The 22,634-nt window shown below is 36.4% G+C and overlaps 2 protein-coding genes across 5 annotated transcripts in view; both read right to left on the bottom strand.

Moving 5' to 3' along the window:
• The window catches only part of LOC131782282 (transcriptional regulator ATRX homolog), a 15,988-nt gene extending 158 nt beyond the window's left edge, over positions 1–15,830 (bottom strand). Inside the window, exons 1-16 of one of the 4 annotated variants that reach the window (XM_066170391.1) lie at positions 15,700–15,819; positions 10,955–11,384; positions 10,815–10,865; positions 9,771–9,805; positions 9,146–9,179; positions 7,009–7,068; positions 5,695–5,754; positions 5,190–5,276; positions 4,924–4,983; positions 4,452–4,505; positions 4,157–4,216; positions 2,511–2,785; positions 2,312–2,382; positions 1,770–1,867; positions 1,313–1,422; positions 1–998 (exon numbers count right to left, since the gene is read on the bottom strand). The exon at positions 1–998 is cut by the window's left edge and continues 158 nt beyond it. In XM_066170391.1, coding sequence (XP_066026488.1) covers positions 636–998; positions 1,313–1,422; positions 1,770–1,867; positions 2,312–2,382; positions 2,511–2,785; positions 4,157–4,216; positions 4,452–4,505; positions 4,924–4,983; positions 5,190–5,276; positions 5,695–5,754; positions 7,009–7,068; positions 9,146–9,179; positions 9,771–9,805; positions 10,815–10,865; positions 10,955–11,027 — 1,491 coding nt within the window. In that variant the 5' untranslated portion in view covers positions 11,028–11,384; positions 15,700–15,819 and the 3' untranslated portion in view covers positions 1–635. Of the gene's footprint in view, positions 999–1,312; positions 1,423–1,769; positions 1,868–2,311; positions 2,383–2,510; positions 2,786–4,156; positions 4,217–4,451; positions 4,506–4,923; positions 4,984–5,189; positions 5,277–5,694; positions 5,755–7,008; positions 7,069–9,145; positions 9,180–9,770; positions 9,806–10,814; positions 10,866–10,954; positions 11,480–14,984; positions 15,646–15,699 lie in introns of those variants that run through there. The other 3 variants (XM_066170390.1, XM_066170392.1, XM_066170393.1) reach the window with 3 other exon arrangements.
• Positions 15,831–18,165: 2,335 nt separating this feature from the next.
• On the bottom strand, positions 18,166–22,628 carry LOC131781129 (mediator of RNA polymerase II transcription subunit 29-like). The gene is made up of 4 exons (XM_059097779.2): positions 22,526–22,628; positions 22,130–22,188; positions 20,560–20,644; positions 18,166–19,800 (listed from the first exon to the last, which is right to left on the bottom strand). Exons 1-4 carry the CDS (start codon positions 22,607–22,609, stop codon positions 19,603–19,605), a joined length of 426 nt encoding a protein of 141 aa, XP_058953762.2. The 5' UTR covers positions 22,610–22,628; the 3' UTR covers positions 18,166–19,602.
• Between the last annotated feature and the right edge of the window lie 6 nt (positions 22,629–22,634).

Genomic DNA, 22,634 nt, shown 5'->3' with positions numbered 1-22,634 from the left:
GTTGAAATTTGAAGACTCTGATTAGTGCGAGTTGTCAAAATACGACAATCTGATTGGTGCGAAAGACACCCTAATACCGCTATCTGATTGGTGCGAGCAACATACTGCTCTATGCGCTAACATAGAGTTCTAATATCCATTAAAAGATGTGTCGCTTACATTTATCATAAAATAATAAATCATCTATCGAAAAATGAGTAGCTTCCATTGATCATAAAAATACTAAGGCATTGTGTGATGATTGACACATGTTATGTGCCATGTACTATGGTATCGTTTCATCGAAGTGCAGACATGTTTTCATGCGAGTGAATCCTACTGAAAGCCTAAATAAATCCTTACTTAACCTTAGACGTTTACTGAAAAACGCAGTTTCAATTTATCATAAAATACTAAAACATCTATTAAAAAATGCGTGGCTTCCATTTATCATTAAAATGCTAAAACATCTATTGAAAACTACGAAGCCTTCATTTATCAAAAAAGGCTGAAACATTAATTGAAAAATGCACAACTTCGATTTGATACAAAGCGACGCAATCTCTATCATAACATACGTACGAAATGTATAACTCTGTAGATAAAGATAAACTAGATAAAGCTCAGCCTTCCAATCCGGGTTTTATTTGTCGACCTCACTGCCCATCGTCCTTCCTGAAAGCCCATGATGGACCGTTGTTAGGTTTTGGACGTGAAGAAACGTCTTTAGGACGCCTATCTCTTTGAAATTCACGACGTCGAGCGCGAGAAGTCTGACGGCTGGCGTACTCTTTATCAAGTTTGTTTTTAATTGTTTTGAGCTCTTCGCTCTCCCACGTAACCGTTCTGATATACAACTTCTTTTCTTTAACACACCCTTCATCATCCGATAGCGACTCCTCTCCTGATTCCGACACTTCTGATGACATGTATTCCTCAGTGAGCACCTCAGCTGCCTTTCCTTTTTGATGTACAACCCAGTTAATCTTATCCAGCGCTTCTGTTCTTCTCCTCAATTTCTATAACGAAGTAACAAAATTATATAACAAAAGCAATGAAATAAGGCCCAAAAATTCTAAGGTCATATAATTTCAGTACTGAAGCTTTCCTGGCACCTTCACCAGTTTTATCATGGCAACCTAATCATTTACATGAGAGGATTACCTCTGGAGGTTAGCATTACCGCAAATTTTTGGCAAATTTACTCATAATCGAATAAGGCTTTCTTAATTCCCCATGTTACCGACCCCTCCTCCCACACACACACCCACGCACACGCACACATACCCACCCACGCACGCACATCTACCCACCCACCCACGCCCACACAAACCTGTTTTTTCCTGTTCTGGCGTCGACTATTTGTCTTGTGTTCGTCGTACTTGTTGTCAGATTTTTTCTTGTCTGTCTCGTACAAAGACAAGAAATATCTTCGACCAACAACTGTAAGTGAAAAATACTAGGTTGGTTTCACATTTTCGGCAAGTCTAAGAACTGAAGAAGCATCTATGGGTTGTTGGGGTAAAGAGACAAATGTGAGTTCATAAGGTTTTTGCATGATATTTTTTATGATATTGGTTTTCGCGAAGAAGGCGGCTAAAGTGACACGCGACAAAATCAAGAACGTTAAGATGAGAATCGGTTGACGATGTGGGTGCTCATAACATTATGATATACAGTGTACACGAAATTAGCCATAAACAGATCCACAACTTAGAAAAAACTTAAGTCAATAAGAAGATGAAAAAGGCAAAATGATAGGTAAAGAGAAAGAATTACGACCAACTTACCCTTTATCTGTTCATCTGTCCACTTGCGGGAGCCATTGTTACCAGACATTTTTTCTTCCACTTTCTTGAAAACCTCCTCGTTTTCAGCCGAGTCAAAGCTTCCATTGGAAAGTAAAAAAACACCGCTGCATTATTTTTTTGGTCTTAACCTGATTTGCAACAAATTAAGACATTCTATCACTGAAGGTTGATTTCTCTTAGTCTCTGTAGGCAAGCCTACTAATGATTTCAGAGGTCGATCCTTATGCGGTACACTCTGGCAACTGCTGGACAATGGAATCCTTGTGCACGGGAATACTGAGCAGCCAATACGTACCTTCTCGTAAGTTTCTTCCTAAACTGCTTCGAAGTATTTAGAGTCTTTTTGTCTATATCTTCACTATCCTTTCAGTTTGGTAAGGGCTTTGTTTGACTTTAACCTTGATTCAGACATCTGCTTTAGAGTTTATAGTTATAATGCAGATACATCAAATAAATAAATACTTATGTCTTTTCCCGTAAACCTTCATAGACAGATTTTCCAAAATGATAAGTAAATTTACCTTCCTTTTAAGTTAAATCCTTGAAAGTTCTCTTTCTTTTCAAGAGTTTTGTACATCTTTCGAAAATTCTCCTGTATTGAAAATAAAAGCACATCTATGTGTTAGATAAGTAAAAATTTCTGGTCAAGAAAATTCTGTTTCTCTTAATTTTTCCTAAGTATAAGCGGACTGGAGACTAATTCTTTGACAGATGACTTACACGACAGAGGGGGTCCAACTTCTGTTTCTCCTTGCTGCGCTTCCTTCCAGTTGCATTCTCAGTCCTACTATTCTGCTGCTTTTGCAAATCCTTTTTGATAATTTCCAAATTTTCATCGATCTTCTCCGTCCAAAAATTCAACCTTTCCAACACTGTCTCGTGCATAGATTCCACACTTGCTATCGCACACCGAATATCTCGTTTCATTTCCTTAATATCTTTTTTCATCTTTTTATTATCGTTGTAAATTTTGCGGGGACTCAAAACCATATCTTCTGCAAAAAGGAAGTATAATCATCATGATTACTGAAGAAAACTGTGCTCAAACTGAATCATTGTCTCCACAATATCTGATTCTCATTCTGTTTTTTATTACACCGGCGGGTAATATGATCATGAGGTAAAGAGTGGTCTGAGGATACTTCTTGGAAACAGTTTTAATAAACAAATAATTTGAAAAGTATCTTTGACCTCTCATTAACAATTGTTTTTCTTTCTGCTCATCGCAGTTGATTTGAGGTTAAAATTATTTCTTAATTGGAACTTTCGATCAGTTTCTTTGGCCCTCTTCAGATGTAAGATTAAACAATGGCAGGTTGTTGCTTTTATTGGTGACTGTTCACTAAGTCATACCATCACCACTACATTAACTTTCGTGGTATGTGAATTCGTGTGCCAGAAAATGCAGCCCAAGGCACATCCACTTAACTCACAAATGTAATCATTCATTGTCTATTATAGTCATTCTCATGATCTCAGGTGGGAAGCATCAGTTTCAATGTTTCACGATGGAAGATACAAAGGAGTACTCCCCTTTCACCGCATTTTTCCGATATAACTCGATTTTCTCCCCGTCTTTTTTGTTTAGATATTATACGTAAAGTATCTCACTGAAACCGCAACGCTATCGAATGAAACTGGAAAAAAAGAGAGTGGAAGTAACATGATTCCATTTTACATCTCTTATAACATTTTGTTAACTGCACGCTTCGTAAAAAAATAGGCATGCGAGACAAGCAAGAGTTATTTTTTTGGATGGCCAGATTAAAGTGGGAAACTAACTGATTGATGTTTGCATTTCTGTGAAAGAAAAAGAGCATTTGGTTTTAAAAGATACCATTGAAAATATCATACCTTGGATAGTAAACGAACCTTTCAATTTAACTAAAATAAACTAAGACACACGTATTCTATAGTCTGTAGCCGCTGATGTCTGAATAATTGTTAGCAAAAATAAACTGAATCGGTGCCGCGCTTCCTGTAGTCTCCTTCAAAGCTGTTTCTTGGTCTCATCAGGCAACGCCTTCTCTCCCCCTGTTGCGTGACTAGACCGAACAACGTCCGGCTCGCAGGCTAGGACAATGCTTACTACCGTTTTTACATCCGAGACAAAATAAAAATGATTCAGTTACAGTTGGTTGCCTCAAATATATTCCTCTACATAATTCTGAAGTGGAAAGCAAACTGAACTCTATTTTATCTCCATTAGGTATCTTGCGGTTTCCGTTCTTAGAACAGGAGGAATTATTTTGGACGAAGAGTAAAGTATATTTCAACTATCTGTGAACATAAATAAAGTTATCGGTAAAATAAATTTCATTCGGCCTAGAAGGCACACTGATTTATATACTTATTGATATTCTTACCTTCATTCTCTTCTTCATTATCAGAGTCACTATCGGAATCCTTGCTCCCCTGAGTCTTCTCTGTAACGGGGTTAATTTGAGAATAATTTTAAATTTGTAATCTACAAGTCGGACCATTGTATTTACAAGTGTAAACGAAAACGAGTTTAATAAACATCGTTACAAGTCCAGGTTACAAGTGTCCGACTTTTACAGGTGTAGCGCTACAGGCGTAAAAGATAAGTATCAAATTTAATACTACTTTTACAAGAGTCCAATTTACTTTTTAACTCTCTTTTTTTTATTTCCTCCATACCTTTTATCATCTTTTCATTATCGTTGTAAATTAAGCGGGGACTCATAACCATATCTACAACAAAAAGTATAATCATCATGATAACTGAAGAAAACTGTACTCAAACTGAATCGTCGTCTCCACAATATCTGACTCTATTTCTGTTGCGTGACTAGACCGAACAACGTCCGGCTCGCAGGCTAGGACAATGCTTACTACCGTTTTTACATCCGAGACAAAATAAAAATGATTCAGTTACAGTTGGTTGCCTCAAATATATTCCTCTACATAATTCTGAAGTGGAAAGCAAACTGAACTCTATTTTATCTCCATTAGGTATCTTGCGGTTTCCGTTCTTAGAACAGGAGGAATTATTTTGGACGAAGAGTAAAGTATATTTCAACTATCTGTGAACATAAATAAAGTTATCGGTAAAATAAATTTCATTCGGCCTAGAAGGCACACTGATTTATATACTTATTGATATTCTTACCTTCATTCTCTTCTTCATTATCAGAGTCACTATCGGAATCCTTGCTCCCCTGAGTCTCCTCTGTACCGGGGTTAATATGAGAATAATTTTAAATTTGTAATCTACAAGTCGGACCATTGTATTTACAAGTGTAAACGAAAACGAGTTTAATAAACATCGTTACATGTCCAGGTTACAAGTGTCCGACTTGTAATTACAGGTGTAGCGCTACAGGCGTAAAAGATAAGTATCAAATTTAATACTACTTTTACAAGGGTCCAACCTACTTTTTAACTCTCTTTTTCTTATTTCCTCAATATCTTTTATCATCTTTTCATTATCGTTGTAAATTAAGCGGGGACTCATAACCATATCTACAACAAAAAGTATAATCATCATGATTACTGAAGAAAACTGTGCTCAAACTGAATCATTGTCTCCACAATATCTGACTCTATTTCTGTTGCGTGACTAGACCGAACAACGTCCGGCTTGCAGGCTAGGACAATGCTTACTACCGTTTTTACATCCGAGACAAAATAAAAATGATTCAGTTACAGTTGGTTGCCTCAAATATATTCCTCTACATAATTCTGAAGTGGAAAGCAAACTAAACTCTATTTTATCTCCATTAGGTATCTTGCGGTTTCCGTTCTTACAACAGGAGGAATTATTTTGGACGAAGAGTAAAGTATATTTTAACTATCTGTGAACATAAATAAAGTTATCGGTAAAATAAATTTCATTCGGCCTAGAAGGCACACTGATTTATATACTCATTGATATTCTTACCTTCATTCTCTTCTTCATTATCAGAGTCACTATCGGTATCCTCGCTCCACTGAGACTCCTCTGTAACGGGGTTAATTTGAGAATAATTTTAAATTTGTAATCTACAAGTCGGACCATGGTATTTACAAGTGAAAACGAAAAACGAGTTTAATAAACATAGTTACATGTCCAGGTTACAAGTGTCCGACTTGTAATTACAGGAGTAGCGCTACAGGCGTAAAAGATAAGTATCAAGTTTAATACTACTTTTACAAGGGTCCAACCTACTTTTTAACTCTCTTTTTTTTATTTCCTTAATATCTTTTATCATCTTTTCATTATCGTTGTAAATTAAGCGGGGACTCATAACCATATCTACTGCAAAAAATATAATCATCATGATTACTGAAGAAAACTGTGCTCAAACTGAATCATTGTCTCCACAATATCTGACTCTATTTCTGTTGCGTGACTAGACCGAACAACGTCCGGCTCGCAGGCTAGGACAATGCTTACTACCGTTTTTACATCCGAGACAAAATAATAATGATTCAGTTACAGTTGGTTGCCTCAAAAACATTCCTCTACATAATTTTGTAGTGGAAAGTAAACTGAACTCTATTTTAACTCCATTAAGGCCTATTTACACGGTACGACTTTGTCGCATGCGACAAGCTTACGACAGGCCTACGACACGAATTGTATCGTGTAAATCAAACCTACCACTCGCTTACGACTGTCGTGCACGTCACGAAAAATGTCGTTGGATTTTAAAACATGTTTTGAAACGCTGCGACAATGGTAGCCGAAATTGATAGAAGATGACGTATTTTGTGACAAATTTCTACTGAGTAGGGGAGGAAGGTGAAATTTTCTTGCGTCAAAATGGCGGAGGAAGTCGCCTCCGGAAAGTCAAAGTCTGCTTCCAAAGCGAAAAATACATTCTCAGATGAGGAAACAGAGAATATGATATCACTGTGGAGCGAGGAAGAGGTTCTTTTCCTTCTCTTGCAAATTATTGAAACAATGACCGCGGCCGAAACGAGTGGAATTGCACGCGATTTTGGCATGTCGTAGGTGAAAATGTCGTGCGCGTGTAAATTGTCCTAAGTCATGTCGTAGGCCTGTCGTAAGCTTGTCGCATGCGACAAAGTCGTACCGTGTAAATAGGCCTTAAGGTATCTTGCGGTTTCCGTTCTTAGAACAGGAGGAATTATTTTGGACGAAGAGTAAAGTATATTTCAACTATCTGTGAACATAAATAAAGTTATCGGTAAAATAAATTTCATTCGGCCTAGAAGGCACACTGATTTATATACTTTTTGATATTCTTACCTTCACTTTCTTCTTCATCATCAGAGTCACTATCGGAATCCTTGCTCCCCTGAGTCTCCTCTGTACCGGGGTTAATTTGAGAATAATTTTAAATTTGTAATCTACAAGTCGGACCATTGTATTTACAAGTGTAAACGAAAACGAGTTTAATAAACATCGTTACATGTCCAGGTTACAATTGTCCGACTTGTAATTACAGGAGTAGCGCTACAGGCGTAAAAGATAAGCATCAAATTTAATACTACTTTTACAAGGGTCCAACCTACTTTTTAACTCTCTCTTTTTTATTTCCTCAATATCTTTTATCACCTTTTCATTATCGTTGCAAATTAAGCGGGGACTCATAACCATATCTACTGCAGAAAGTATAATCATCATGATTACTGAAGAAAAATGTGCTCAAACTGAATCATTGTCTCCACAATATCTGACTCTCATTCTGTTTTTACTTACACCGGCGGGTAATATGATCATGCGGTAAGGAGTGGTCTGAGTGCGGACCAAGGGGTACTTCTCGGAAACAGTTTTAATAAACAAATATTTTGAAAAGTATCTCTGACCTCTCATTAACGATTGTTTTTCTTTCTGCTCATCGCAGTTGATTCGAGATTAAAATTGTTTCTTAATTGGAGCTTTCGATCAGTTTCTTTGGCCCTCTTTAGGTGTAAGTTTAATAAATATATGTTTCCATCTAATGGCTGTAAACATACGAAAATCATGTGTGCACCGCGGCTGAATAAACAAATATAGAAACGATCCTCGCAGTTATGAATACTACTGAACTAGTAGTTGAAATAAGGCCTAATAAAAATTCAGGCCCGCACGGATTTGAACCCATGACCTCTGCGATACCGGTCCAGCGCTCTACCAACTGCTAACAAGCTAAGTGGGAGCTAGTCATTATGTTTATGGCATTTTGTTCACTGCGCGTTTCGTAAAAAATAGGCATGCGAGACAAGCAAAAGTTATTTTTTTGGATGGCCAGATTAAAGTGGGAAACTAACTAACTGATGTTTTCATTTTTGTGAAAGAAAAAGAGCATTTGGTTTTAAAAGATACCAATGAAAACATCATTCCTTGGATCGTGAACGAACCTTCCAATTTAACTTAAATAATCTAAGACACACGTATTCTATGGTCTGTAGCCACTGATGTCTGAATAATTGTCAGCAAAAATAAACTGCATCGGTGCCGCGCTTCCTGCAGTCTCCTTCACAGCTGTTTCTTGGTCTCGTCACGCAACGCGCTCTCTCCCCCGTTGCGTGACTAGACCAAACAACGTCCAGCTCGCAGGCTAAGACAATGCTTACCACCGTTCCGTTGCCTCAAAAATATTCTTCTACATAATGTTGGAGTGGAAAGCAATCAGAAACTCTCTTTAATCTGCAATAGACAATTTGCGGTCTCCGATCTTCGAACAAGTGAATTTATATCGAACGAAGAGTAAAGTATCATATTTCAAACCAAATCAACACGGTCTCCTTAATTGGTTGTTCCCTACTGGACTTTTCCCGTGCATGCGGAAGACGTAATAAAATGCAGGGTGTTTACAAGGAATTGACACATGATGGGGTAAAGTCCTAGGTAGTTAACGCGAATCTCATAAGCAGAAAACGTCTAAGCACGTGAGAATTGCGTAGAAAATTGACTAACAGTAGCAATTGTTTCCACGTGAAATTTTTTTATTGGGGCAGGATTACGTCATAAAAAATTCAGGTCGTTTGCTGAAAAAAGGCATTTCATCTTAGAAAGTCTAGTCCATAGTGACACGTAACTGAAGCGGGAAAATACCGTTTAAAACGGAAGTTATAATTCAAGGAGAACTTTTACAAGCAAAGAAACAGATATTTCACATTGCAGTCGTAAGGATAGTTACCTTGCTGTTCTTTTTTAACCTTCGTCAAAAGAGCAATCACACGAGAAAAACAAGATCATCGACCAAATATGCTTAATGCAAATGTTTTGCGCCATTTTTACTTGACTCAGCGAAACTAAATAATGTGAAAGTGATAATTTCATTTAACTAAAGTACTGTTGTTTCCTGAGTCATATGGGAGTTAAACATGATAATTAACAAAATCTATTTCTAGAAATTGAACATGGCTCTTTGGTAAAATACACCATAATCAAAACTTGCCTTGACTTGTAAATACTGTCGGCGGCTGAAAAGGCTAAGTTGGAAAAAAACATAGTTATACATTACATACATTGTGGCCAATCATCAGAGATATCAACGAATTAAGTATGATTTACATTGTGTAATACCAACCAAGAAAATTTATCTAGATATAAAGTTTAGAGCATTTTCATTAAGAAATACAATGTACATGTATCTAGCATGTATAGTACTAGTCAAAATGGGCATCATTTGCATTACCAAAGAAAAAGGCCAATCAGGAGCATAAGATACTACCTTTTTTTTACTTAATGCACTCCTTGTCAACGCCTTTTGTTCAGACAAATAGTGCCCTCCCTGATAGATCAATCATTATACATTCAATAATTATATATTTCACTGCCACTAATACCCTGCCTTTCATATCTCTATTAAAATTGGTATTCAGTAGATTTACTATTTTTTCATTAGATTACGATGGATTAATTGACATGATGAGTTGACGTCTAAAATTACTCTTTTTTTATAAAAATAACATAATGCACACTAAGATTATCTGACTTTGTTTATGTGGTCCAAAAAATAATTACATTATTCCATTCAACTGCGACTATATTTGCTAGCTTTTATAGGTGTACATACATACCTGTTGGTTTTGTTGTGAAAGTTCTTGGGTGCTACCTGAAAATTGTGCCAAATTATAAATTTAGCCAACATAGCAAGAAGCATTTAGAGCTACACCCTAAGATGTTTATAATTAATTGACACAACTCTTTTTCTTTGAGGATGAATTTGTTTTGGAATCAATCATTCCATCAGTTTCTTTGGTCTTCCTTAGGTATAAGGTTAAGAGTCAAGATGATGGATTGGTGCTTTTGTTTTGTGTTGTACTGTAGAGTACAATAGAATCTGTTCAATCCTGGGAATAACATCCTAACATCAGTATCTATATTTTCCATACTATTCTCTTTACATTTCCTTAGGTGCTGACAGGGAGAATTTGTTGAACAATCAACAGCTTCTTTAGTTGGTGATCATTTCTTTCCATTTTGTGACCTTTACAAGTGATTCAGGGGCAATAATGTATAGAAAACTTAGATGCTAGTCACTTTTAAATAAAAGGTTAATACAGGTTGGCTGCTAAATACAGTCTTGAAATACTTTGATTTTAACAGTCCTAAGAAGAAAGATAATCTGCAATGCTTTGAGAGTTTAAATCAAAGTACTAACATTGATTTTGGGTCGAAGATAAACATGGAACAAATTTGACTTTTGAGATTATTCTTAATAGTTTAATTTAAGTGGTTCTGCTTTATGTGATCCCTTAATACAAATGGAGGACAATACAAAAGCCCATTGGGACTCAGCAAAGGTTAATCACTACGGAGGTGAAACTACAGTACTTAATGGGAAAAATAATCCAGACCTTTGACACCCAACCACTTTATACAAGGTGACTGCTCAATATGGTGCCCCTTGATATAGGTTCAATTATAGATGGTTTTCTTTCATAATCATTTCCTGTGACCTTGTATGGGTTAGTAATGGGTAGAAGGGTAGAGTTGACCAAGGGTACATATTTGTTATAGGCCATCAAAATATCTGTTCAAATATCAACAAAATAATTGGTAAAACAAATTCTATTCGGCCAAGAAGACACACTGATTTATGTACTTAAAAATATTCTTACCTTCAATCCCTTCTTCATCATCAGAGTATTTGGTACAGGCCATCAAAATATCTGTTCAAATATCAACAAAGTAAATGGTAAAACAAATTCCATTTGGCCAAGAAGACACACTGATTCATGTACTTAAAAATATTTCTTACCTTCAATCCCTTCTTCATCACCAGAGTCACTCCAAGAAATTCCCAGACTATTGAGGTTTTTTTTCCCTGACATCTTCTCTACACTGGGGTTGACTTAATAAAAATCTTACACTTATAATCTACAAGTCAGACCATTGTATTTACAAGTGTAGACAAAAATGAGTTTAATAAACATTGTCACAAGTCCACGTTACAAGTGTCCAACTTGTAATTACAGTGTAGCATTACAAGTGTAAAAGATGGTAAGTATCAAATTTGATAAAACTTTTACAAGAGTCTAACTTGTAAATCAAAAGTGCAAAATACAAGTTACATGTCACTTCTAAACATTGAGTAATTCTTCTGAAAAAGGATATTGGAGCACCACAATATGTCATATCCTAGTGGAGGGAACTCATAGAGCTGCTGAGACGTCAAGTCATCCGCCAAACTACGAATTTCCAAAAACGACCACTAAATTTCAACATCAAAAATCCAAGGGAATTTCAAGAAAAGTTTTGTCTGCCCGTGGATGCCTCCACCCACCTTTTGAAATTAATAGGCCCACATTTAGAACATAGAATGGGACATTACAGAGCATGCAGTGACCACATGACCGAAACTTTTTGTATTTCTCTCCTCCCTTTTTTCATCATTGTTGACAAGTGGGGCCAAAACTATCATTTTATGTTTCCTCATGAGCTGAGCCAGAAGCGACTTTTGCCGTTTGAATAACATGCTCTACAACTGTTACAAAAATAAAATTGTAAGCAAACGAAGCAAAGCCACATGTAATTAAAAGGAAAGCAGCCATGATATATTTTTAACTGTATATGTTAAAGATAAACCTGCATTCAAGCAGAGTCTACAGTTGTAAGAGGGTCTCAGTAGGGTTAATTGTAACCTATGAAACAGCTAAAAAAAATTATCTGTTAGGAATGAAAATTGACAAACTTTAACCATTAATCATAAATAAATTAACCATAAAAACTTTATTTTAAAACTAACAAGAAGAAATGAACCATTATTCTTAAAATCCATCACCCTATTTAAAGACACTCTTATTCAGTTTTAATTTACACTAAATGTATAAGAGCATTTATATATACAGAATACACTATAGAAATCCATCATCATCATCATCATTATAATGACAAAGTGGGTTGAGTTTTAAAATTACTTAGCAAATTTTAGCAGCAATATTTGAGATTTGGAAATCATTACATAGGAACGACCAAATATATCTACGGAGAACATAATTACTCAATTGCTTTATTACTTGGGGAGCCATTTGTGCCAAAAATATGAATCGCTATTGATAAAACTTAATCATGAGTGCTAGATATGGATCCCTATTGATAAAACTCAATAGCAAGTGCTAGCAAAAAGTTGTAATTGTAAGTCAGTTTAGCTGCCATTCTGAAATGGTCAATATTGTCAGTTGCTTGTGCTGTTGAACCAAATGCTGTTGCGAGACTTCCGTTGATAGCGCTAATGAAACATAGGCATGCTATGCATGCAAGAGTTATCTTTTTGAATGGGTGGTTTGAAATGGTGACTAATGCTTGCATTTTTGTGAAGGAAAAAGAGCATCCAGTTTCAAAAGATTCCGATGCGGAAAATATTGTTCAATGGAGAGTAAATAAAACCCTTCCAATTTATCTGAAATAAATTCAGACATATTTTATGTGGTCTACTACCACTGATGTCTGAATAATTGTTAGCAAAAAAAAACTGCATCAATGCCATGCTTCCTGTAGTCTCCTTCAAAGCTGTTTCTAGTCTCGTCACGTAGTGTGGTCTCTCCCCTCTGGCATGAGTAGACCACACAATGTTTAGCTTGCAGGCTAATACTATGTCAGAGACGAAATTCAGTTACAGCTAGTTGCCTAAAAATATTCTGTCACATAATTTTGCTGTGGAAAGCGAACCAAAACTCTATTTCACCTCCAATAGCTTCTAACAGAAGATAATATGCCTACAGGCAAAAATTTACTGAACAAAGGGAAAAAATTCATGTTTCAAAGACTTTTGTGTGGGCATAATACTATGGGCTCCTTATTTGGTTGTTTTCTATCTGGATTTTGCCCTGTGAGTGCTGAATACATGATAAAATGCAGATTGTTTACAAGAAATTGACATGTGATGGGGTGAAGTCCAAGGTAACTAAAAGCAATTGGTAGAACATGCCTTAGCATGCAAAAATTGCATGGATAATTGACTAAGCATTCACTTACACGTGCAATTTTTTCAGTGAGGTTGGATTATGTCATTAACAAATTTAGGTCATTCACTGGAAATGGCATTCATCTGAAAATGTCTGGTCAACTGGGACGAGTAAATACATAATTGGTTTGGGAAAATATTGTTTAAATGCAAGATGTAATGCATGGAGAACTTTTAAAAGCAAAGAAATGGATATCGAGCATAGCAGTTGACGCAGAAGGTAAACGTAACTTTCTAATCTTTTCAAGCTTCACCAAAAAAGCAATCACAAAGCAAAAACAAGATAATCAATCAAACATGCTTTGTGAAAAAGCTTTGTGTAAATGCTTTGCACAATTTTTTACCCGAGTCAGCAAAACTAGCCTTTCCAAAACAAATACCTCTTTAGCATACTCAAGCATTGCTGGAGAAGTCATGGGTACAAATCCTGTACAGGTCTGAATTTTTATCAGGCTTTATTTTTACTACGTCTAAAGTAGATCTGCGAAAATCACTTTCATATTCACTTCTTTATCTGCAGTTCACATAAATTATATTTATATATTCAGTTATGAAAGTAAAACTGTAGTAATTAATACTTTCCAAGTGACAAAAGGGATTTTGTCTAAAGAAAAACATGGTTAGAAGGCCATGGAAACCCAGTTTTATAAGCCAGCCTTGTTTTCTAGCCAAGAGGATAACTCTTTAAAGTCACTTAAACCATATTTCAAGATAACTATTCTAGTTTTTATATATACGAATCTAGTGCAACTTTATCTTGTCTAACACAAAAATGTTTGTTCCTCCATGGAGATGATAGGCAAACGTTTATAAATGAGAGTTAAACTGTAGTTATTGGTACTTTCCCTTAAGTTTTTTTTGCATATTAAAAGTCACATGACCAGTCAAGTTACATGATTCATTATAAAATAATTCAAATAGTATGCACGCTCTGATTGGCCATTAAACCATTTTACATGAGCGTATGTAAATACAGTTTTCATACTAATCTTCTCGCGGAGTTCTCCCTGCTATTTATTTAGCAGTAACTCAATAAGCTGGAAACCACTCCGCTTCGCGTGGTGGTTTCCTATGCTTATCTCGTGTTCTCCCAACCTCCCAAGTGTTTACATCAGGCTATGTAAACACCGAAACCATTTTACATTTCTTCATTGTTTCATAGAGTAAGCTAACTTCCTGTCATGAAACCGACTTCACATGAGTTTAGTCTTAGCCCATTGGCACCAATGTGAAACACATGCCTATCCAAAAAGGTCCAAAAGTTAAATTTTGGAGAAACCGGAAAAGCAAACACAATGCGCAGTAATTTTTTATAAATCAACTTTTCCAAGAAACAAGCTCTGGTGAAAGAAGACTATTTATATGACTTACTTTCAACGAAAAAAAGCCATAGATGCATATTAAGTTTTTACTCTAAAATCAATATAAAAGATAAATAAGCATATTTTTTCGCACGTGTGCAAACAAGTATGCGGATCGAATTTCAAAGTGTGTATGAAAATTTGTCAGTTTGTGAAGGGATCTCATTTCACACTATATCTACAAATAATGAGCAAGACGAAACTGACCAAGGGATGTTTCGGGAAGAAAACTTTAATTAAAACAGTTCTTGATTTTCTGTTAGAAGTGAAAAACGTGCGAATTTCTTACGTGTACAAAACCCACGAGGTGGAATTCGTCATGCTTAGATCGTTGTTTACTTGACTTCACGGCTAGAAAATTGCGCAGCGTTATGCTGAAAATTCTGAGAATTCTACGTTTTGACACAAAATCTTCAACTTATTAATACTTTTTGGACATCTCATTACTCAAACATGATATTTACCGGGCCCCGGAATCTTCATAATGTCGCTAGGCCTCGCTTGAAGTTCGAAAGTCCGGTTTTCAATTTACAGCCCCAATTCGCCTCGCTTCAGAGAACGGTAGTGTTGTCAGCTTATTTTGTCGCTTTTAAGACCTCGATATCCATCTTTTTCTAAACAGATTAATCGGGACAACCTTAATCGGGGCTGTCCTGGTGTACCGGTACACGAGGGAATTCCTGTTGTTTTCATAACCATACATGGACTTATGACGCAGTTCGTTAATGTTTCCTTCTTTTGTGTACCGGTACACGAGGACACAACCGATTTATCTATAGCATTTTTACTTTTCATTTTGTGTTCCAGAAGGTCTAAAATGATCGGAAACAAACGAAAAATCTAACGCCTTTCTGGAACCTTTGTTAAACCTACGTTACAAACGACCTAGCGGTAATCGGCAGGTCTTCCTCTATCAAAATCTACTATCTAACTTGTGGGTTGTGAGAAATCTCAGTTTTCCAGTCCTAGCTTCTGGACTATGAAGCAAATCGATAAGGCTAAATATCAACCTCAGTTTCAGCGCATTACAAGCGACTAAAGATCGATCATTTTAGAACGGGAACTAAACTGACTTACGATTTGTTACTAGCACTAACTATTGAGTTTCATCACCTCCGATTCATACTTTTGGCGCAAATGGTTCCCTATACTAAGACAATAGTAAAAAGGCTACATCACCTGTTCAGAGCGAGCTCATGTGACGGGCAACTTTGAGAAGTTCGCGTGGAGAGATACAAAGTCTAATATGGCCGAAGCTGAGTTATGTCACTTGACTCGGGGAAGGGAGTAACAGGAAAGCCGCCTCCGACATCCGTCAGAAGGAGGTCATCTCGGGTAGATTTCCGATTACGAAATCTGAGCTCGCCCGATGTTGTCTTCGTGATGAAGGCCCCATTTAGCATATTAGACCCGCAAAACAGAGTAGAAACGAACACGTGCTTCATTTTTGCTCATGACTTCGTATTAGCCGTAAGATATTTGCTTTTTTTTTTCGTTGCTTACCTTTATTACAGACTCCACAAAATTTCTGCGATGCCTCCTTTTCACGGATGGCCGATTACAACTACAATATAGTAACATCTCCACGAAATCTGTCAAAACTGATAAAAACTGATTCTCAGAACTTCCCGTTAATTGTTTATTAAGATAATCGTCGAAGTGAAATATATCTATGTGGTAATTTTTATCTATGTAGAAGTCAGCTAAAAGAATTTTTAAAATGTATTCATGAGAAACTGTTTCTTGTAGATCTTTCCCTAAGTACGCTCTTGCGTTTAGAATTGAAAATCCTCATCTAAATATTGTAAAAATATTATCGTAGAATATTTTCAATGATGATCATGGCACAACGCAGATAGAGAAAATGTAACAGGTGAGACAAGTCACGGATTATCCTTGTCGGCAAAAGTAATATCGCCTGCTACATTATATTCAAACTTAATCTCCGTCCAATCGAGGTAATGTACAATTTTTTTATCAATTTCCATATTAGAAATAACAATATATCGCTTAACCTCTGAAAGTAACTGCGTTAAATTTATTTCATCAGAAATCCAAAGGTTTCCGGTGTTTTAAAATCCTCCTTTTGACAGATTTCGTAGAGGTGTCACTATGTTGTAGTTGTAATCGGCCATCCGTGAAAAGGAGGCATCGCAACAATTTTTTGGAGTCTGTAATATAGGTAAGCAACGGAAAAAAATGCAAATATCTTGACGCTAATACGAAGTCATGAGCGAAAACGAAGCACGTGTTCGTTTCTACTCTGTTTTGCGGGTCTAATATGCTAAATAGGGCCTTCATCACGAAGACAACATCGGGCGAGCTCGGATTTCGTAATCGGAAATCTACCCGAGATGACCTCCTTCTGACGGATGTCGGAGTACGCTTTCCGGAGTGGAGTAACAATGCATAAGTTATGTATGTCTACTCGTTACATCTCTTCTATAATTAAACAACCCAAACCAAACATGCTCATCTATTTAGAGCGTACACAAGACCCTGTCAGTCGCAAAAAAATTCAAAGTGGAAGACTTGTCGGATCTGTGCACTTACGGAATTTAAATGAAACCGTATTTAAACCAAAAGTGGACAGAAAATACGACAAGTCGTAAGAATCTTAAAGTAAGAAATATTTTCGGAACCTTCCCATCTATCATTCAGTATAGTGTATATGAAAAGTATAGTTGGATGTGTTTCTCTAACCTATGCGTTTACGGTATTTAGTGACACTTAAAGTAAAGGAAAGGTTATTCGCTGGGTCTCATATTGACCAAAGTTCAGCAAAAGATGCCACAGATAGGGTATACGAAACGCCTCGCATGGAAAAAATAGTCGGATGTGTTTCTCCAACCTATGTGTTTACGGTATTTAGTGACATTTCAAGGAACAGGAAAGGTTATTTGTAAGGTCTTGACACCTGCTGACTTGCAGATTTAAATATATAGCACTATTCTACAAAAGATGCGCCAGAGCGACAGGGAAGGCAGATCGGTGCTCAAAACCAGAGCGAACAGAAAATACGACAGTTACTTAGGAGCCTGAAGTAAGAAATCTTCGTGGAACCTTTCTATTTATTCTCCAGAATAAGGTAAATGAAACTATTTGCAAAAAATAAGGGGAGGAGTTTTGCTCGAACTGATACATACAAAGTATATTACTGAAACTTAAAGGAACAGGAAAGGTTATTGGATATATAAAAAAAAGATTGAAAAGAAATTACGAAAGGTCGATCGTATGAGAAAGATTAACAAGGAAATCGTCTTTGGACCTGTTCTTCTAACTTAAGGAGTTATATTAAACGATTCGCAAGAAAAGTACAGTAAAGTTAGGAGTTCAGCTCGAACTTATGCATTTAATTTAAACTTCAAGGTACAGGAAACTTCATTTTATGTCTTGGTATATGTATTAAATTCTCGAGTAAACAGAAAAAGCGACAGGTCGTAGGAATCTTGAAAAAGTAAGGAATTGTTGTGAGTTTTTTTCTATTTATCCTCCAGATTAAGGTAAATGAAACGAATCGCAAGGAAAATCAAGGTCGGACATACGCATTTACTACCATTTAATTTAGAGTCTTGCTGCAAATTATGTATCACTCGTTTTTGGACTGGTGGAACCTTCTTTATTTGCTTCTCTCCTCAAGTTGTTACAATAGGGACTAGCTTCAATCTATCTAGGAAAACTAGAGTCTCCGCTTATAAAGGTGTCACTGCGGATGACATTTCTAAGCCGTCAATCTTCTTGTGTCGTCATCGTACCATCTCAACTAGCGAATCACGCTTGACTACGTATTATAGTTCCCACATACTGAGTAAGCACCTTAGGGTTGTCTACGCAGTTACAAAATCAATTTCTTTTCTAATTTTCATATCTTTACGGTTGAGATCGGCCAGAACAGAAACGAGATCGACAATATAAAAATTACAAATAACCTTGGTGTAGGGTATTATTTATACCTGAAAGTGTATTTTTAAGAGCAAATCACCTTTAAAGATTGTTACATAACAACATCTTGGTCACAAGAGTTAAAGAAGAAGGGCGCTCACAAGTACCGCCCCCAAATTTCTTCTTGTTGCGAAAACATGAGGGACATCACCTGTTTACCCTTAAATTGCCTCTGGGAACACGAAAGTGTCGAACGCGACCTATTACCAGGGAGATTTACTCTTCCTGGACTAACAAATTGGCGTGTAGCTGAGCTCAGTTATATAGTCATCTTCATTGACCGATTTCAAATCTAGATTAAGTTGCCACAGTTTTAAGTAGTATATTAAGTTTAAGTAAAATTTTAGACACGGCCTCCATGAAAAGCAGTTTTTATTTGAAACATTCTTGTTATTTTTATCGTAGGTAGATAGGTAGATAGGTAGATAGGTAGATGTGGTAGTGTGGTGTGATAGTGTGGTATCTTAATTGACTGACAGAAATACTTTGTACAAATAAAGTTCTCGTATCGTATCGTATCGTATCGTAACATGCAGATTATTCTGCCCCCCCCCCTCCCCCCATACACAGACACAGACACGGACTACAGTACTATTGGCTCAACAGGTCCATACAGATACCGCGGGAAGCAAATACTCTCTATTTCCTATAAACATCGCCTAGTTCTTATCAGCCGGCATCGGTAATTTTATCGACATACCATATAATGTAAAATTGCATCTTCTTTGCCGAAGAGGCAAATCTTAAATTCGTTTTTGTTGTGTACTAATGTACATTGCTTATACATTACTTACGTACATTTTCGTACACGGTTTGCTCATTTGCTGTAATGTTATCGTAATTTTTTATTGCAGAATATGGGGGCAACAAGAGCTTCCATCTGCAATTCATGCGGTTTGAATTGAGAGGTATTTTTTAAATGGCTTTGAATAACTCAGCCCAGAAAGACAAAGCGGTTACAAGAAAATCTGCCATTATCAACGTGATGACAGTAAACAATCTTGAATTCCATCTCAATTCTTAAATTTAGTTGGAAGTAAAATCCATTTCTTGTAGTGTGCCTGATTAAATTTGTTCAAGTGACCTTGGTCACAATAATGGTGCTTTGATATAGAAAACTGGCTCTAAATATCAATCTGGCTATGGTAGCTGAGCAGAGGAAAACTCTGACAGCATATCATGAAGTTCTTTTGTGGCTGCTATCTGAGTGCGGACTGTCGATAGATACTCACTGTAGGTCTGTGTCCCTGCAACGTTCTCTGTTTTGCTGCTGAATATAGGTTTGGGTGTGTATCTTCCACTATCGTGAGTTTGACTTGCTGTTTCCCTCATGAGCCCCTAGAGAAAGAAAGTAACATGGTTAATATTCAACAATCTTTCTTGGTTAGAGACTGTCATTAAGTATCTCCCTTGCTTCTGAGGAAATTCTCCTAGAATTGAAAGGGACAGGAAGAGGAAAAGAGATTTTTCCAAATACTGCTACGCTGTGGATGCCATTTTGTTACACCTCTAATCAGTAAAAGATCACAGATGATGTTTTAACCCCTCACACCCAAACATCAGTATACATACTTTCCATACAATTCTCTCTACATTTCCTGAGGTCCTCACAAGGAGAAATTATTTAACAATCGAGAGCTTCTTTAGTTGGTGATCATTTCCTTTATTCTCATGACCTTAATGTGTGATTTATGGGAGATACTGTAAGGAGAAATGAGACACTAGTCACTCTTTGGGGTGAAAAGGGTTAAATGTAGTAGAGTGGGCAAGTTTCCAAGGGTCAGCTTAGCACATCTCTGTGAGGTGGTATTAAGGCAACATACAGCAGTAGGAGGTCTCAATTTACATTTACATGGTAAAGAGACAAAACACTGCTAGTAATCATGTCATCCTCGAGTCAATTCTCAAACACATTAACAGGCAAAAACCAAATCAAAATGCATGAAGAAGTCAACACATACAAATCATAATCAGTGAATTATTGCTAAAAATGCAATCCTTTGGGAAGGTTTTTGGAGGCAGTCGGTTACCAGGCAGTTTCTTATTTGTAGAGTGTTGGTCAGGTTTTTTCACAATTAAAAAAAACAACATTTTTACCAGATAGAGCTGTAGCTGGTCACATGCAATGTAAAAATCTTCTAAACTTTTCTCAAGCTTGTTATTTGGCCCCTCAGTTGTCTTCCTGTAGAATAATAATAATAATAATAATAATAATAATAATAAACAAAATATTGTACTTGTCTCATTGAGTTAATGGTCAGGAGTAAGTTTTAATTATTTCTTATTTACAGAAATAATCATATTTCTCTGACAGTGCTTCTCTTTCGACCAAATAATTGGGAACCCTTTAACTACCAGGAAAGTGTGACAAAACAGCTGATTGGCTCAACCCTTTAACTCCCAAGATCTGATTGTTAATTTTCCACATTAGCTGCTACACATTTCCTCAAAAATTAGTTATGAGAATTTGGTGTTAGATCAAAATAACAACTTCTGCCTGATCGCTGGATGATGTATGGATATTATTGAGCAAAGTTGCGTGTTGATTACCTCTGGTAGTTAGAGGTTGATAGCTCTTGTACAAATACTACACCACAGGATAAGCTCTTATTACCACAAGCAAGCTATACTGTGCCTGATCCAAGGTGGAGTCAAAGAGGCAAGGAAAGAACAATACTTTCAGTTTTTTGTTGGAAACAAGCTATGTAAAATGTAACTCTTTGCAAATCACATTATTTTGCTCATTTGCTCTGTTCTTATGTGGTGCCCTCATCTCATTTCTTCATATCATATGCAACTAATTGTATTTTTATCATTTTTCCTATACATTTATTCAGTTGATAATGCATATATTTAGGAAAATGTCTCAAAATTTTGTTACTTCCTTTTGCAAGCACTGTTTTGTATATGTAATCACATGAGGCCAAGTACTATTAAGGATTAATTGCACGAGAGTTTTCAAAATTTTCCAAAATTGCCGAGTCGCGAAGCGACGAGGGCAATTTAATCCTTAATAGTACGAGATCTCATGGGATTACTTGTTTATCAATAAAGGGCAAAATTTATACGAAGGAAAATCACGCGCCCAGTCTAATCATTAACAGGTAATCATGCCCTCTCTTGATAACTAAAAATGCCCTCGATTAAGAAAAAAAAATGCCCTCTCTCTCAACCAATCAGTGCTCAGTAATTTTGCCCTTTATTGATAAGCTATTATATCAAGCTCTACATATATCCACTGTCCATTGGGGTTCATATACAGTTCATTGATTTAGTTGTCTATGAGCTGATAAATGAATAAAGAGAGAAAGTTTTAAAAGAAACTGTGTTACTGCATTGGTGGGAGAATATAACATGATACTTTGGTTTAATCAACTCCATTGATAATGTAGATGGGCCGCTGTGAAGAGTTTCAAAGCTAACATTGTGGGCCTTGGTCCTTCTTGAATATTTGCTCTGATGAAAGGCTAACGCTTGAAAAGTCAGCTTTGAAACTCTTTAACATGGCCAATTTACGTTACAAACTCAGTTAATTAAAACCAAATTATCCTATGAGCTAATAAACCCTTTCACTTCCAAGGTTGATCAAAAAGGAATTACTCTTTTCAAATAATCACACCATTTTAAAGCAGAAATGTGATAAGATAACACAAAAATATAAACTTACGTTCCAAGGTCAACTTCTGCATTTTGATCGATGGCCTGATTTGCTAATCTCATAACGTTCTGTAACAAATTAAACCGAGTGACTACATTATATTAGGGCGAGTACCAGTAAATGTACATGGAATTGTTGAACTTAAGCTACGTAACATCTGTCTCATCAGGTTGCAGAGAAATTTTGGAATCACAGTCACTGAACCCCATCTCTTTTAATAAATATTATTAACTGAAAACTTGAAAGATCAAGTCTGGCTAATTTCTTGTGCAAGTTATACCCATAACGAGATAAGATAATCAAGTCTAGGGTACCATCGATCGCGTAAAGCTTGACAACAACACCTGAAGTGGTGTTTAATCACCGTCATCTCTCTTTAAAGTATGTTATTCATTATAATCCTACCGCGAGCGTGTCTTTAGCATGTTTGATCAGTTTTCCAACGTTCTCCGCATCGATCGCCGAGCCGGCAGTGTTAGAAGAAGCCATTACAGATTTTAGTTATGAGCCTCCC

The sequence above is a fragment of the Pocillopora verrucosa genome, chromosome 7, assembly GCF_036669915.1.
Source record: "Pocillopora verrucosa isolate sample1 chromosome 7, ASM3666991v2, whole genome shotgun sequence".
Lineage (NCBI taxonomy): Eukaryota > Metazoa > Cnidaria > Anthozoa > Scleractinia > Pocilloporidae > Pocillopora > Pocillopora verrucosa.
The sequence above is the reverse complement of the archived record's forward strand: the minus strand, read 5'-3'. Positions and strand labels throughout refer to the sequence as shown.

Excerpts from the sequence above, each read along its gene's own strand:
- LOC131781129 (XM_059097779.2), bottom strand. The coding sequence starts at position 22,609 with ATGGCTTCTTCTAACACTGCCGGCTCGGCGATCGATGCGGAGAACGTT. Across the intron at positions 22,189-22,525 it reads ATGCTAAAGACACGCTCGCG|AACGTTATGAGATTAGCAAA; the intron begins GTAGGATTATAA and ends AATTTGTTACAG. Across the intron at positions 20,645-22,129 it reads GCAGAAGTTGACCTTGGAAC|GAAGACAACTGAGGGGCCAA; the intron begins GTAAGTTTATAT and ends ATTATTCTACAG.